Source organism: Anguilla anguilla, chromosome 12, assembly GCF_013347855.1.
Source record: "Anguilla anguilla isolate fAngAng1 chromosome 12, fAngAng1.pri, whole genome shotgun sequence".
NCBI classification, from domain to species: Eukaryota; Metazoa; Chordata; class Actinopteri; order Anguilliformes; family Anguillidae; genus Anguilla; species Anguilla anguilla.
The window spans coordinates 16,071,047-16,087,238 of NC_049212.1; the positions used below are offsets into that span (position 1 = coordinate 16,071,047).

Below are 16,192 nucleotides of genomic sequence, written 5' to 3' on the forward strand. Positions count from 1 at the left end.
TCAGTGTTCACAGTTACAGGAACCACCAGGTTATCTTGGAAAGAGTGCTTTATTTCAAATTTTCAGGACCTTTTGAGATTAAGGGGAGACACTCCTTAATAGAAATGGGTGTTGCACTCCTTAACAGAAAAGGAATAAACGTGTTTTGAATTACAGATGATATCTCCAAACTGCCCTTCACACTACAGCCTGTTCCTCGCCTGTTCCTCTCCTCTCCTCTTCTCTCATCCATCTCTGTCCCATTCTGGCTCATAAAAACTAGAGGAAAAAGTAGGATCATATTAATACAAAATTGAATGTATATATTTAGGAAATATCTATATATTTAAAACAATAGTGAACAAATAATAGGTGAATGATCTAGTGTGCAATGCATTCCTTACATTTTATATTGTTTAAAAATATTTTAAAATGTGGCCTATTTCAATGAAAGCAGCCAAGTGTGAGAACCCATTGCTCCTGAACAGAGATATCCCCGAGGGGAGAGGGAAACAGCTGGAAATATTGGGGGTGGGGGGTGTGGGCGTGAGATTGGGTGCTATTATTGGTTGATGTAAGCGACCGCTTCCTGCCGGAAGTGAGTATTGCTGAAGTTTGAGATCTTTTACACGGCCTCACACACCAATCCCAAAAGCCCAATCACCCTGCTTACAGGCTAAGGCCCGTGACTCCAGCATGCGTTAGTCCGAGGAGTTAAAGCCTTCTGTAAACATTTAGTTTGGGGATCCAACAGAGCAAGTTTACTGTTTATTTTTATTTCAAGTCCATTAGTACAGGCCAAAGAACACAAAAAAACAAGAGGAACATTTCAGATTCCTTGTCATATTTACAAAACCTAATTACAATAAATCTGAATAAAATCATTTTGCTGTATTTCTGATGAAGTACAAACTCTAATGCCACAAATGCAACAGAGGTAAAGTAGCAGTATGATTATATTGCTAAAGGGCAGAGGTGGGAGCTCCTTACAGAGAGTTCTTCAAGAGAAGTGTGAGTTTATTACTGATGGGAGAGGACATAGTGCAGGTGTAATACTGAAGGGAGGAGCAGCTGTAATATCATTGCACTGTGTGCTGTGCAAGGAAGGACTTCAGATGGCTCTGCCTCAGTACACAACACTAGAGCCTCACTTCCACACTGACTTTGAGCCTTGCCTGCATTTGTGAGAAAAGTGAACGCAGGGCTATAAAATGTCAAGCTCACAGTGTGGTATTAATCAGATATGAAATATTAATTGTTCTAGGTTTAATGCCTTGAAAAAAGTCAAATTAAATTCAATTACAATCCTGCCCACATGCATTTTAAATTAAAGACTGTGTTGTATGATGTAAATACCCGAGGACAAGGTTAGGCTACTGTATGGAAAAAATCCTTTCTGAAATTTGAGAAATTATATAGTTATTTATTTATCCATGATTTAACAAGGAAATCCTACTTGATAAAACTTCTCGTTCAAGAAATACCTGGCCAAGTTAGCAATAGCACATGCATACAAGTTTTCACATAGTTATTTTACAGCAGCACAGAGAGATGATGACTTGCTCATCTCATTAGAAGGCATTTTGCTAAAAACAATTACAGTTACAACTGCATTATAGAAAATGTAGTTTTTCTAAATCTGTGCACACTCAGGGAACATTAAAAAGCAACTAGTGGCACATAGGTGGCAGCTAACATGATTGACCAAGAGGAGGGCAGAACATTGGGAGGGGACTGTCCCCATTAAATAAGGACTGTTTATCAATGTGTGACCAAATATAATAAATATGAAGACAAAATAATATTGATAAGTTTTCCATTTTGCAAACCAAAGGTCAGATATGTAGAGGATATAGTGGTGTGCCTACTCATTGACCAGATCACCTCGACTAGTTTTTTTATGAGAAATAAAAACATTTTATTTATGATACCAGTGCCAGTCTTTCGCTACTCAAGTGACCTCTGAATATAAGGTTAAATTAATCATTTTAAAATATTCCCTAATTTGTTCCCTCATCTGTTCCCTTCACTATACATTGCAAAAACTCTTGTTTTTGATAGTACCACATGTTTTACAGATATCTCTATATGTACCTAAAACAAAATACCTACACTTTACAAAAGCAATAAAAGGTTTTGGAAAAGATTTTCATTCACCTTTTCCATCTAAAAAAGGGAAATGTTCAAGGATTTTGAAAACATGAGAAACAATTACTAGATATCCAAAAATATTAATTATCTGTCTCTCTCTCATTCCAAAGAAGGAAATAAAAAGGCATATCAATAATAGTATCAATAAGAGCAATTAATACAAAACATCTTCAGTGTTCAAGTCTGGGTTCTCAGTGTTTGGTACTGCACGGTTTAAAAAAAGGAACAGGAGTGTTTGGAAAAAAGTACTTTTGACTTGTACAGACTTACAGTCCACTTCTTGGTTTGTCTCTTTCAAATACCAGAAAGAGGCTCAACGGTGTAACTGGTCCAGTACAAAACACAAATAGACAAGCGCAGTCGGTGAAATGCATGTTTTAATGAGGCGGATCTACATTGAGCCGGCAAAAAGATTTTTTAAAAGCATATGCTCAAAAGTCTCAGGCATTCGTGACGCCAGTTGCAAAGTCACGCAAAGAAAGATGACAGAGGGATCTCTCAGCAGTGCAATATCTGGCAACTCAATCAGAGGAATGTCTTGATTATTTATTTGTTCCCGTTAAATCCTCCAGGACCACGCTGGGATATCTGAAACCACATAAAGCCTCTGAGCTGAGAGAATTGTGGGTAGAAGAGGAAAAACATGCCCCCTGAGAAATGGCCTCTGACCCGTCAACCCTGGTACAGGAGACTGTGGGAAACTCACACAACTCAAAACCTCTCTCCATCTCTTTTTTTCTCTCTCCATCTCTTTTTTCAGTATCTCAGATGTTTTTTTTTTTTCTTTCTAGGGAGATTCTGCTCTTAGCTGTCTTCGTTCTCAGTTTTCCATCCATTGCAGAATGTCCCCATTGACCCCGCCCATCAGAAACACAGCCGTATGTGGAGTCGTGTGTTAAGACGGCACACTTTGGCGGGGGTGTGAGAAGGGATTCAAGCAGAGGGAACAGTCTGAATGTTTTGACACCAACAGAGGAGGAAAAACGGGGCTCAGAATTCCTAGCTGCACCCCGGCACCACAGATGAACGGATTAATTAGCACACTCCTAGACCCCCAGAGAATCACAAGAACGATACAGAATAGACACAGAACTTCAAAATGAAGACATAGTGGTGTGTGTGTAAGGATGCACATTAATAAAGTGCATTAAATAATAGGTTGTTCATAGTTTTCCTCAATTAAACAGATCCTAGTCAAAAGAGACCTCTTTCTGCAGCTGATATTCTTAAAAAAAAAATTGTTTTATGAACCATCCGCAGTTTACTATTGGATTCTGATGGCTGGACAATTTAGAGGCAGAACAGACAATCACAGTTCCCAAAATAAGTTATAGCTCACTACGCTGAAATACTGCGGGAGTAATGGGCGTCTGGCGCTCCCCTGCGGTATAACTCTGAACTACATTCAATCTGTAGTTCCTGCCTTTTCTCGTGAATAACAATGTATTTTGATAATGGTGTATACCCTATCACTTGTGCTTGTCGAATTATCGCTCCAACACCTCACCCACGTACCAAGAGCATTGTCTGCACGAACGCAACTCTACTACATTACCAAGTAACCCAATAACCGTTTCCTGCAGTCCACATGTAACTACAGAACATTCAATCCCGATGGCCAACTTTCAGGATACACGTTATGTCAATAGTACCCTGCACTGTAATTGTGTCTATAAATAGCATACTACACGATACTGCTGCACAACATCGTGTGATGAGCCACACAGTCATAGCCTACTTGCAAAAAAGTCTAGTTTTACCTCAAAATAAGCTTCGATGTTCTCTAGCCCACAGTTACAGGACTGTGTGAAATTACAAACCAAAAAATAAACCAATTGAATGGTTTATCTGAAAATCGTACTGAATTACTGCGAGGGGAAACTTTACGTCATTTAATGGAAATACTTGGCGTGAGAAGATTGCTTTGATTCTTTTCCCTTTAGCTTTCCACAGGAACTGCAGAGTGTAGTTCCAATGCGAGAGAGGACCATAGCATCTTCGCCGCTGAGCAAACATCCTGATCGGTTACAGTGACATTCCGCTCGCCCCGGCAGCGCTGGGCAAACACAGTCCCTGCAACTTCAGAACTTTACACCACATCTGCCATCTAGCCCAGATCCAGCCTCAAAAAAAGTCCTCGTCCGATGACATCAAACTGAAGGTGTCTTGGAAAATGCGCGTACGCACTTTCAAGAAACTATTAGCCAATAATAGAAACAACACAAGCTACGACATTCTGCATCCGTGGATGTAGCTAAGGGACAGAGCCGGGCGGCCCTATACGCTCACAAATTGCGTAGGGACCCGCAAATTACGCAAGGGCCCCGCCTCCCCCTCGTGTCCAAGCAGGTATCAATGTTTACAACTTAGATGAGAGGATGACGCGAAACTATCCTTCTGGTCACGAAAAAAAAAAAAAAAAACACACCATGAGAGTGAATTGCAGGAACAGCAATCAGGTAAACTTGCGTTCTCTCCTCTCCAAGTTTGATGTCAGAAAATAACAGTAACGTTAAGTTGATGTGCTAGCTTGCTGTGCATCTCTCTCTGTCTGTCTTGATAACCTATAGCTGGGCAGTGCATCTGGTCTGTCTGTGTATTGCTTGCTTGCTTGCTAGCCACTTACAGGGCTGTGTTCTGTGACTCTGTGCCTGACAATAGTGAGAGTGAAATACGTAAGGAATAAACCACGACGGGATGTCCCGTATTATTTTACCTTTGTTAAGCAAAACTGTCGATGATAGTTTATTTGGACCGTTGTTATGGAAAAACTCTGGTTGTTAATTCTATGAAAACAACAATTCTGTCGAGAAAAATAGTTCCTTCTCGTTTCATACCATAGCCTACAATTAGCTTTTTGTAATTTTTGCATTGCATTATTTAGGAAAACTGCATGAAACCATAACTCAATCAAATGAATCTCCCTCTGTCTTCCTTTTTAAAATGTTGCGGTCTCGCAGTGTAGACATAGCGTTTCTCCAAGACCCTCTGAAACCGGGTTTGAATGCCAGCTATCTTAGGTTCACCGTCACTTGTCAGTGTTGTCACCTAGCCTATATTAAAATTCTGGGTTTTAGGTCAGAATGGTCTCACGGCATGATTGTTATCCCGGCTAGGTAACTATTAATTGTATTCAAAGTAGCGGTTAATATTTAATGCAATCGTTTACAAAGATAAAATGCGCCCCGTAGCCATGACTTAAATACGGAACGTCTATTCTACTGTAAAAATAAAGGACGATTGTGTATTTTGCGGTATGGTTGGCATTCCTAAATGAAGCCAGTAACTGGCCTACAAACGTGATTCAACATTGCCATCAATCGCGAAATTGGACATTGAAAAGAGGAGGGTAACAAAAGCTGTCCCTTTATAATTAATTAATTACGGCTTGAAGTGAGCTGTTGCTTTTATAAAACGGTCACCAAGTATGGAAATATGAAAGTAATAGACACACTCCAATTTAGATTTAGATTTTTTAAAACGTTTTTTTTTTTTCCCTCAGACGCAGAGTGATACTGAATTGTGCAAAGGAATTAGACGTCATACGTGGTATGGTTAATATACCACGGCTATGAACCAATCAGATTGCTTGAATTGAGCTACCCGTTTTATAATGCTTCATTATTACGTCTGATAAACGCCAACGGGCAACTGTGTTTATAAACTGCAGCTCAGAAAAGATAACCGCATTGCGCGTGAACATGCGTACATATGCGCATGCACGAAATTAAACTCGCGCTTTCCAGCAGCAACCTCTGTGGGGTTCAGTCCAGACAATATATGGGCGTGATAGCACTCCTCATAGGCGCACATAATTTTAAAACAAGACAATGATTATCTAGTCTCTCAGTCAAGGTTCAGTTACAACTCTGGACTAATGGAAGATGGAAAGCAATGGATTGACATTGACTACTGATTAAATATTCTTATTCTTAGACTGACAGATAGAGCAAACTGTTTTAAAGGAGAGAGGACTGTAGTGGGAGCACTGGGGTGTCAGGTGGGACTGTGTGGCAATGGAAAATAGTTTACATGGCTCACGGGTCAGGTAGGAGGGCCCCTTAGCAGAATTTTGCTTAGGGCTCCAGGGGGGTCAGGACCGGCTCTGATCTGAAATAACAGGAATAAGTGACATTCACATAATGGCCTATAGAAGGTGCTAGAAACACTTAAACAGAGTGAATTCAAGTAACATTACACAAACATAATAATCAATATTATTTCATAATAATCATTATCATACTGGATGGTGCATCATAAGAGTACGAATGTGTTTTTTTTTTTTTTTCAGTTTTTATTGTAATAATTTTCAGACCCGCGGGATATCTCCAGCAGGTTCAACGAAGACAGCCGAGTTCTTCCAGTCTGAGTAAATGAGGAAGCCAGTGAACGTGCTGTCGGTTTTGGGGCTGGAGTAGAGGCCGTTGTATTCACTTAAGGCCATCTGCATCCAGACTGTGTCCCCTGGCACCAGATGCAGCAGGGAGCCCCCAGACAGAGAAGCCGGCTTGGGCCAGTTCCCATAAAACTGGAAGTAGGAGGCGACCGTGTGGCCGTTCTTCACCAGATCGAACTGCAGGCTGGTGCGGTACACGGTGGCATGGACGGTGAAGTAGTACACGCCGGGCACCCTGCAGGTGAAGCGCCCGGTTTCGGCATTGTAATCCCCCTGTTCGTTCAGCAGCACCTGATCAAAGCACACCGCCTCGCCCACGATTTGCGTGCTACGCCCCTCAGACATCTTTGCACTGAAGGCAGATTTTGGGGCGACAGCACATTCCCCCGGCTGCCCCTTCTCCCCTCTCACTCCTGGATCCCCCTGGTCGCCTGCAGCACCCCTCTCACCGGACACCCCTGTGTAAGCACAAGGCATATGTTATCTCTAATACAATGCATCTCTAATGCATATGTTATCTCTAATACAAAAAACAGGTTGTGTTAAATTATCTGTACACACATTTGAAAATACAAGTAATTTTTGTAATTCCAAGCCAGCTCAACAACGACTGTTGACCCTCTATCACCTTGATAGAAAATGGCACCTAGGAGTTTTCAAGGAGTTCTGAAATAGAAAGGTTGAAATTCTGTGTACCATAAACTTACTCTCATGCTATACTCATACTAGCTTAGTTTTAAACTTATATAAGTAAGCTTAAACCTTATTTGGTCTTATTTCAGTCCTAGTTTAGTATATTTTGGTCTAAATTTCATTTTCTCTTGGTCTTCTATTAGTCTTAGTTCAGACTTAGTTTGTAATTTTAGACTCTATTTAGGATTGCTTATGTGCTAGTCTTAGCTGGGACTGTTAGTCTTTAGCTTAATCTTAGCCTGATTTTAATTAATCTTATTTGAAGACAATAGTGGAAGTGACCGTACCTGGTTCCCCCCTCACTCCTTTTTCACCCTTCTCTCCAGGTGCACTATCTCTCCCATCTCGCCCATCTCTCCCAGGCTGACCAGGACTGCCGTGCACCCCAGGAGAGCCCGGAATACCAGGCTGTCCGGAGCACAGACTAGGAATCTTGTTGTCTTCAAGCTGATTGGACAGCTTCATCAGTAGGATGAAAAAGATGCAAGGTAGCCATGGCTGGAATGCATTCATTGTGAGTTCTGTAGAGACAGCACATACAGGATCTCTGGGGGATAAAAACACATGCTCTCCACAGAGGACAGACACTCAATCTCGGGCTCATGAGAGGTGTAGCCAGCTATGATACGATAGGCCTCCCTACAGCAACTTAGCCCCCTGTACGTAATCGAATCCAGACTGAGACAGTGCTGCCTGCGGGTGGAGTATAATTGGAGATAGCATTGCCCAGGGATGGAGGGTTTGAGAGCACAAGAGTGACCGCTCTAGTTGATCAGGAACTTGTCTGTCTGGACCAGTTGTGTAAGCAGTGCAGTCCTATATGACAATGACCGTACCCCAGCAGGTTTCACCACCTTTAAACAGCAGCAGAAACTGTTGATTTCAATGAGTGTAACTCCTGCCCCACTGCAGCTCTTCCCATTAAAAAACAAAACAAAATGTTCACTGTTTAATTCTCAGACAGTGGCTCTGGCAGCAGAAGACTACATGCAGTTTTTGGCAGGAGGCAGTCGCTCTGTGTGCGGGCCAATGATGCTCTGTTCACTGCAGCTACAGAGAGATCAGTTAGTTTTCCTTAGCACTCCCTGCCCCAATGCTCACGCCCACCCGGGAACGAGGACTGTTTATAATAGTTTCCATCCGTCACATGACTGTCTGAACTCCGGATGTTTCAAATCATTCCTATAGAGTCTGAACCATGCGTCAGCAAGACCCAGACAGAAGGAAACAGCCTTCTCCCTCTCCCTTAGACAATCTCTCTCGGCTTTAGTGCAGCACTATGTTCTGATCACTGCGTGATGTGCTTGGGTTTTTTACTCCATAGTGTGCACTGTATTTCTATGGCTGTGCTCATGGATGCCATCTTGAACTTTCGTCTAATGTGTTGGAAACAATGTTTCCTAAAAATCTTTGACAATGTGAATACCTACCAAAATGTCTGACTATAGGCAGAAGATTCTTAATTCTTGAATTGAACCTGCAGAATATTAAATCCCGAAAAAAGCACCACAGTGTGACCTCAATGCAACATGATTCATTAACCCACCGAGACTGATCATATTTTTAGACATTTTCTTATTGCAATGACTTTTCATGAATACACAAATGACCTTTCATAGCTGTAATTGCTGGGGCACAAAGCATAATAAATGCATTCGGAAGAAAAGCGAAACACACTTGTTTGCTTCAGAGTGGCAGAGATGTCCATGCACAGCTCTCAAGTTCTATCCTTTTATCATCTCCTGTCTAAACAGACTGTTGTTCTTTCCAGATCAGTCTTAATTTCACACAAAGAGGAATTCTGTGTAGCATAATTATTGTATCTTAGTAATTCATAAGAATAGTATATAATAGTAAGAAGTGTAATGATGTTCTTCAGATTATGTTGCTTTTGTCATGGCTTTCCCTTCCTTCTTAGTGATTCTGTAAACCAGCATAAAAAAAGCAAGTAGCACTGGTAGCCCTCCTGCTCAGTATTACCAGGTTAGTTTACTCACTGTATACTGAATGCCAGGTGATGAAACGTCTAGTCCCTTATTGGGGGAATGACACTGGTGCTAAATAAAAGACATGGTGGAGTTTAATAAAATCTATCTTCCTCTTTACAAAACACACATGCGGTCCGAGCATTCTACAGTACTACAGCTACAAATCAAGAATAGCACGTCAAGTAGCATTTACAGAAACACTTACCAGTGAAACGCAAGGTAGTTTCAAAAAGCAGCAGAGCTCAGAAACTGAGGCAATAAAACAGTGTGAGGGATCTTTTCTTCCTTGTTCAAAGTCTGGGAGAAAGTGAGAGCTCGCTGTCTTAGGAGAAAACGACAAGGGCAACCAGTTATGGGAGGGAGGGTGAGAGGGATACGGGGAAGGGGGAACAGAGTGTTTGAAGCCTGTCCAGGAAGTGCTAATCAAATAAATTTGTGAACCAAAAGCAAAAGCCCTTGATCTGAAATGGGTGTTGTGGGTTCAGAGCACAGTGAACGACAGCAATTCAGAGTTTGGGATTGTAAGCAGTGGGGAGTATAGTGCCTATGACTCAGAACTCCCCCTGTTCTGTTCCACGGCTCTGCGTACCTGAGTGAATTATCATGAAAGCTACCATCTGAGTTTGACCTCAGCCTCGCCAAAGAGGTAAAACAAATGTGATAACAGGCTTTGCTAAAACCTTTCCTGGTGGGAGATGTTTTACTTTAACTCAACTATAAAATCAAAGTGCTCCTTGTCTCTCAGATAACTGGCAACCAAATTAAAAGAGCAAAGTGACATCTAGTACTTGGAGAAATATAGGGTTTTTCTTCCACTAAGAAAACATTTCAGATGAAATGCAAAACACATGGCAGTAACTCCATCTCCACCTCCTGGTATCCCAGAGGCGTGGGGGTTGAGAAATGTGAACATTTTGGAAGACTGGAATCCTGTGTAGCTGCTTCTAAAAACTGCACGTTTGCTTAAAAATCTCCTCATTTTTAAATGACTGCACTCAAAAAAATTTCGAATGTTCAAATGCATGCAAAAGGGAGAATTATTCCTGTACTGTCAATTAATTTTCCCTGTTACTACCGGCTGCAGTTAGTCTGTAATTAATGTCATTTTGCTAGTGTTTGGATTTGTTTGGCCAAATAATGAAATGTTTCCTAAAACATTTTACAGCTCTCCTGACTGTCCACCTGGGCCAGGTTAGGGCTGTCCAAGTTCTCTTGACTGTACACCTGCGACAGGATAGGGTTGTCCTAGTTCTCTTGACTGTTCACCTGGGCCAGGTTAGAGCTGCCTGAGTTCTCTTGATTGTACACCTGGGCCAGGTTAGGGCTGTCACCTTTTATGGGAGGTGCTGTATAGCGGGAGGCAGCAAAGGGAACCCCACTGTCTGTGGGGCTTAAACAGAGTGTACTGAGGTGAGCTAGAGATGAAAAACACAGCATGTAGCTCCACGGGTTAATTTCTTTCCAAAAAGCCTCAGTACTTTTACGGGGGGTTTTTTTCAGGAAAGCACTAGGTCAATGACCAGTACTACACACTCCCTCTGACACTTATGCTAAAAACTCACCAAATATGACATCATCACAAGCATTGAGCAGAAAGGCAGCAACTCCTTGTACATTGTAGGGAATACTTTGCCAGCATATACAGTCATTTATGAAGTTAAAATCATAATGCTGCCAAGAGCTGCAGTAGTTTTGTACTGCAAAAAAAAGCCAAAAAGGAAGAAGAAGCATTAAATATGTGAATGATAGACCCTATCCACTAATAATAGTTTACAAGCTATCGACGAAACTGATGGCTTCTATATTCTGAACAAGGTCATCTTTGGAGATGTTTTAAAAGCAAACATTTTGTGCCATTTTTATATTTTCTCCTTGCCAAAAGTCGATCTTCTGAATTCCACTGATGGAATGCACTCGGGTAACTATATATTATTGAATTTTAGGTAGAATCTTGTCAATAATTCTTTGATGTGAGTAACGTTTTTGTAGTACACAAAAACAAAATGCTTCTCCCATCACCTAACTACTGCAGCTACAATGTGTGCACACATGAGACAGAACATAATTTTAATGCCGCTGCTGCAATAGCATGTTTCAGAAGTATAATACTTTGTAGCCTACTATACTTCTGCAACACACACCAAAGCTTTGTAGAGCTGTTTTGGACCAACAAAAGCATACAACCTGAAGTTTAAAACAGACATGTTTATTATTTAAACTATCACTTAAATAAAAAAAGTGCACAGAAATTAAAAATGATTAGAAACACTTCTTTTTACAGTTATGTACAAGCCATTTAGTCTTACATTCAGTCTTTAAGTAGTTTCGGTACATTGGGAAATTATTGTGGTTCAGTGGTTTTTCCTGACAAGAAACCGATTCACAGGGACTGTCATCACCATCATCACCATCATGATCGTCATTCTCAAGGAAAGGCAAAATGAAAAGGCGTCCATGACAAAAACATCAAGGCAAGGCCACAGGAACCCTTTGACACCGTGTTTTTAAGCTGCTCCAACAAGTCTCCCTTAAGCCAGCGCCTATACACTTCCTTTGGAACAAAGGAAAAAACAAAAGGAACAATTGTGAAGAAAGCTTGTTCCTGTTTAGGCCAGACACCTACTGTAACCTGTGACGTCAATGATGGTTATTAAATGTTTCTCAAAATAAATATTGTTATTCCCAGTTTATGTAACACTAAATGAAAGTATAAGAAAATGGAGAGAAGCGATAAGGGAGATGTGTGTAGAAGAGTACTTGGTAGGCCTTAAACAATACCACATTAAGAAAGCAGTCTAAAATCCCTGCTATAAATTTACAACAGAAATGCATTCCCCACTACAACAAACAAAGATAAAAATGCCTGACTTCAAAAGGATGTTTACAACCACATTATATACACACATGCACACATGGACACAAGCACTGAAATCATTCATATATTCAGCAAACATAAAAATGAACACTTGTTAATTAACAATTAACATATCAACTAATACATCACTGACCCAAATCTTTCAAAAGATACAATAAAATGTCCATCAGATGCAAAGTCTCTAACAAGAGCCAGGCTTACTTGAGATGTAAGCAATTCGACATCAGTTTTAAATACTCATTTCCACATATTAAATGGATAATGTGTTACCACAGAACAATGTAGGCAAAAAAATCTTTTTAAAAACGCAACTTAACAATCCAATCATAAATGTCCAGTGTTGCGATACGGTCATAAGAAGCATTTTTCAGCAACAATAAAACAGAGTACAGACCTCTTTTAAAAAATGCTTTCCCCCCTTTGTCTCACCCATTTGAGGTTCCCAATCATGCTTACATTGCAAGGCTCACTGCAAGCTCTGTTGTCGATTTGGGAGGGTGCAGACAAGCGCGTGCGATCGATGCACTGGAACAGCGCCTTAACAGGGTGAGCCACCCAGCAGCCCCAGAGCGCAGACCTCTTAACGAATATTTACATGGTGACTCTGGCTTTAAGACAATGTGACAGGTGTGTCAAGTGCTTGCATTGTAAGTAGAGCATAATCTCAAACAAGGGCAGTGCAACAAGGGTTAGCTAACAAGAACAATGTTTTGTTTGTCAGAATTAAACATTTCACTAAAAATGTGCCACATTTTGAAAGAAACATGAAATCTGTGTATATATTGACTGATGCTGTGTTGCTAGCATAGAATATATACACGGTATAAACGCTGATCCGTTCGGAAATGAAGAAAAAGAAACAGCGTGATGCTTTATAACTGAAACAAAGACATGCTACAGCTATGCACTGCAGCACTTTACCTGGCTGGAGTATCAGCCATCTGTCCACAAAAACAAACATGAACACACCCAATACCACTGAGCATAGCAGCACCCAGCCATGCTGAAGGCAACAGGCTTCACATGATTCAGTGCAGGCTACAGAACGACTGAGCCACAATCTGCCCAACCCACCTTTAGTGGTAGTGCCTACAGTTTTAATTTGGGATAATGTAATATGTTTTTTTTTTTTTTAAATCATTCATTAAAAAATGAATATACCTGTATGACTACAGATGCTGTTGCACTCAGAACACATATGAATTTCCTTTCACTAAGAGCCCTGCTTTTCAATAAGAGAAAAAAGAATTCAAAATAATGGCACAGATCAAATCATTTAAATATGGGTGTGGCTAGGGGGCATCCTGACATATTCTTCTGGAATTAAGGCTGGCACATGTCTTACTGTCCTAGGTCAACATTTATATTCTGATATGTCTCCCTCAAATACTAAAGCTGTATTTTGAAGATGCCCTGACGAGCTCAGACTGACAGTGAGTATGAGCACCTGGTCGATAGAGAGTTTTATTCTTTGGAATAGAAATTAATATACAGGCTACAAAATTAAACATATAAAAGCAGCCATCAAGACCAAGCTGCTGTATGGACACGGTCTGATTTCCTACAAAAAAACGCAGTAAAATAAATAGTGTTTTCTTTAAAAAAATATAAAACCATTAAGTGTTCTTCACAGGCAAGTGCCTTTCTGTCTTGCCTATAGAAAAATATACATATTACTTACATTTAAAAAATAAAAGCATGATTTCGCTTTATCCATAAAAACAGGCATACGGACAAACAATAAGACTTCAATACAGCTCCAGTCTCCAGTAAAGACTGCAAATAAAATAAAATACATGCTCACATAACCAACGTTGAGGTAAAGTCTCCTGACAGAATCCTTTAAAGAGCTGGTATAAAGGGGTTGTTTGGTTCCCTTTACAGCAGGGGAATAAAGACATGCCAACGTAACAAACGGCTTCAATAGACCAATAAGACCAGGAAGTAAATAGGCCATAATAACAACAAATATATAAGCAGACTTGCAGACCCGGCGCTATGGGTGGGCATTTTTGGGTCGGGCCTGCTCTGGATGACCTCTGTGCCCCCCTCCCCGGCCCGTCCCTCCTCTCTAGCTGCTGACCAACAAAAATTGTCTATTTAATTGTTATTATTATTATTATTGTTATTATTATTATTATTATTATAGACTAATAGTATTAGTACGCATACTTCACATAAATGAATAGTAGCATTTTACAACAACAAAAAATTGTTTCAAAATTTTGGGAAAACGCAATATCCTGTGTAGATCAGCTGGTATTTCGCTTGAGAACATTGATCGATATGTGCCCGCCCAAAAAATCGCCCGTCTTTCCCAATAATTCTGCTGCCAGGTCTGCAAAACTGTATAACACTGTATAAAGCACTCCGTCTCCATTTTAACTAAGGAGTAATGCAACTGATTCAGATTATTTGGTGTATTAAATTATTTACATACAAGCATAAAGGAGAAACTGAAATATACAGCACAAATTAAAAATAATTAAAAAATAAAAAAAACACACACACACATTCCTGAACTACAGAGGTTAGTTCAGTCTGCAGTCAGTCAGTGGTCAGAACCGGGATTTTGTCCACTGCCTTATTCTCCGCCTAGTACTGTCTAGTAAGGACTTTTACACGGTTTAATTACGCACATGAATATCACTATAAACAACATCACTATGACCTTAAAAGAGAACCATCGCACTTCCTGTTACAAGTCTAACTCTAAGACTGCTGGCTCCCTCTAATGTCTAAGACTACTTTGCCTGTAAAATTATGAATTAATATTTTGAATGTTTTAGTCACACAACGGATATTTTAAATAAAACTCAGCACAGCTCCTTTTTCCTCCGGTGTAAACTGAGTCTGCCGTTAAGTGCTGATGCTAGATCAGTTTCAGGTTTTTTTTTCACATTATCATTCGCCATAGGATTAGGGTTTGTTGTGCTGACCCCAGATCAGATGTGTGGGGCAGTAAGGTGAATACATTCAAACAGGGAGATGCTTCTGAGGGGAAAGGCTGGTTATTCCTTTTCTGCTGAAAGAAAAGCAACTTGCTTCCCTGCTACAAATCGCACTTTGGTGAAAATATGAAAAAATACCCAATTTGGTTGCAAATGAATTTGCCTCTTGAAGTCCCCTCATAAAGCAAAGGCCTCTCACAGTATAAACTCCACCCACTTCCCATAAAGCAAGGGTGCGCTGGACAGTTACCTTGTGAACTCCGTTTGAAGCCCCTCCTTGTACGGTACAGGAAAGGCAGGGTTCAGTACCCCCCTTTTCCTGAGAGCTCAGACAACTGCGGGGACAGAAGTGAGAGACCTGGCATGAGTACGCAGAGAGGGCGGGGCGTCAGTTGAGAAACTTGCGGCACGTCTTTGTTCCACAGTTGCAGGGAAGCTTGTGGCCCGGCCCTTCGACGGGGAACTTGTAGTCGTAAGTGATCTCTTCGCCCCTGCAGATGTTGCGCAGGGCGAAGATGATGATGCGCTTGTGGCCCTGGATGTTGATGACACGCGAGAAGCAGTTGGGCTTGCAGGAATGGTTGATGAAGCGAGCCGCGTTGCCATGCATGGTAGCATCCACTACTTCATAGTCATCAATGCGGAACATGTAACTGCCGACTCCCTGCAGAACCAGATCATTACAGTTATTATCATTACATCACCGTGTGAACGCACACAAAGAAAATATGGGAAGACACTTTCAACTATCAGGAGTATGAGAGCCCAGTGGCTTTAAGCTCAAATTGGCCTTATCTACACGCCATGAATACCCTACCTGTGCAAAAATAAAAGTGTCAGCCGTCGAGATTACTAATTATTGAGGTTGGGGTTTTCTAATCGCAACCACAACTAAAAGTAATATGTTCTACTGTGTTCCAAATGCCATTAGCTGGCCTTAGCTGGCTGTTCCTTCTGTTTTATTCTAGTGAAGCATAGAATGGCAGCCAGGACCACTTTTAGATAGTTCATATAATGGCATCCCCTCACTGGGTAATTGTGCACCAAGCAATGGCTTTACGAGTAAGCTAATGTGACTGGTGCAGGAGTGTTTGATGTGACTGGCAATGACAGAGAGGCCCATCTGTGAGGCTGGTGTCTGTGACATAGATGTCTGGGA

General features: G+C 40.9%; 2 protein-coding genes across 7 annotated transcripts in view; both read right to left on the reverse strand.

The window, feature by feature from the left end:
• Positions 1-58: 58 nt before the first annotated feature.
• Positions 59-9,642, reverse strand: c1qtnf5 (C1q and TNF related 5). 4 transcript variants are annotated; one of them, XM_035384005.1, is made up of 6 exons: positions 9,413-9,642; positions 9,217-9,276; positions 7,507-7,740; positions 6,446-6,984; positions 6,172-6,240; positions 59-258 (listed from the first exon to the last, which is right to left on the reverse strand). In XM_035384005.1, the coding sequence occupies exons 3-5, from the start codon at positions 7,730-7,732 to the stop codon at positions 6,175-6,177; spliced, it is 831 nt and encodes a 276-aa protein (XP_035239896.1). In that variant the 5' UTR covers positions 7,733-7,740; positions 9,217-9,276; positions 9,413-9,642; the 3' UTR covers positions 59-258; positions 6,172-6,174. The 4 variants fall into 4 exon arrangements, with proteins under 4 accessions (XP_035239896.1, XP_035239897.1, XP_035239895.1 ...); XM_035384006.1 differs by having other exon boundaries at positions 6,163-6,240; XM_035384004.1 differs by lacking the exon at positions 59-258 and having other exon boundaries at positions 5,312-6,240.
• Positions 9,643-11,392: 1,750 nt separating this feature from the next.
• LOC118209436 (histone-lysine N-methyltransferase 2A-like) overlaps positions 11,393-16,192 on the reverse strand; it is a 29,103-nt gene continuing 24,303 nt past the window's right edge. For all 3 annotated transcript variants that reach the window (XM_035384744.1, XM_035384743.1, XM_035384742.1), the window contains exon 35: positions 11,393-15,697. In XM_035384744.1, the coding sequence (XP_035240635.1) occupies positions 15,422-15,697 (276 nt within the window). In that variant the 3' untranslated portion in view covers positions 11,393-15,421. The remainder of the gene's footprint in view (positions 15,698-16,192) is intronic.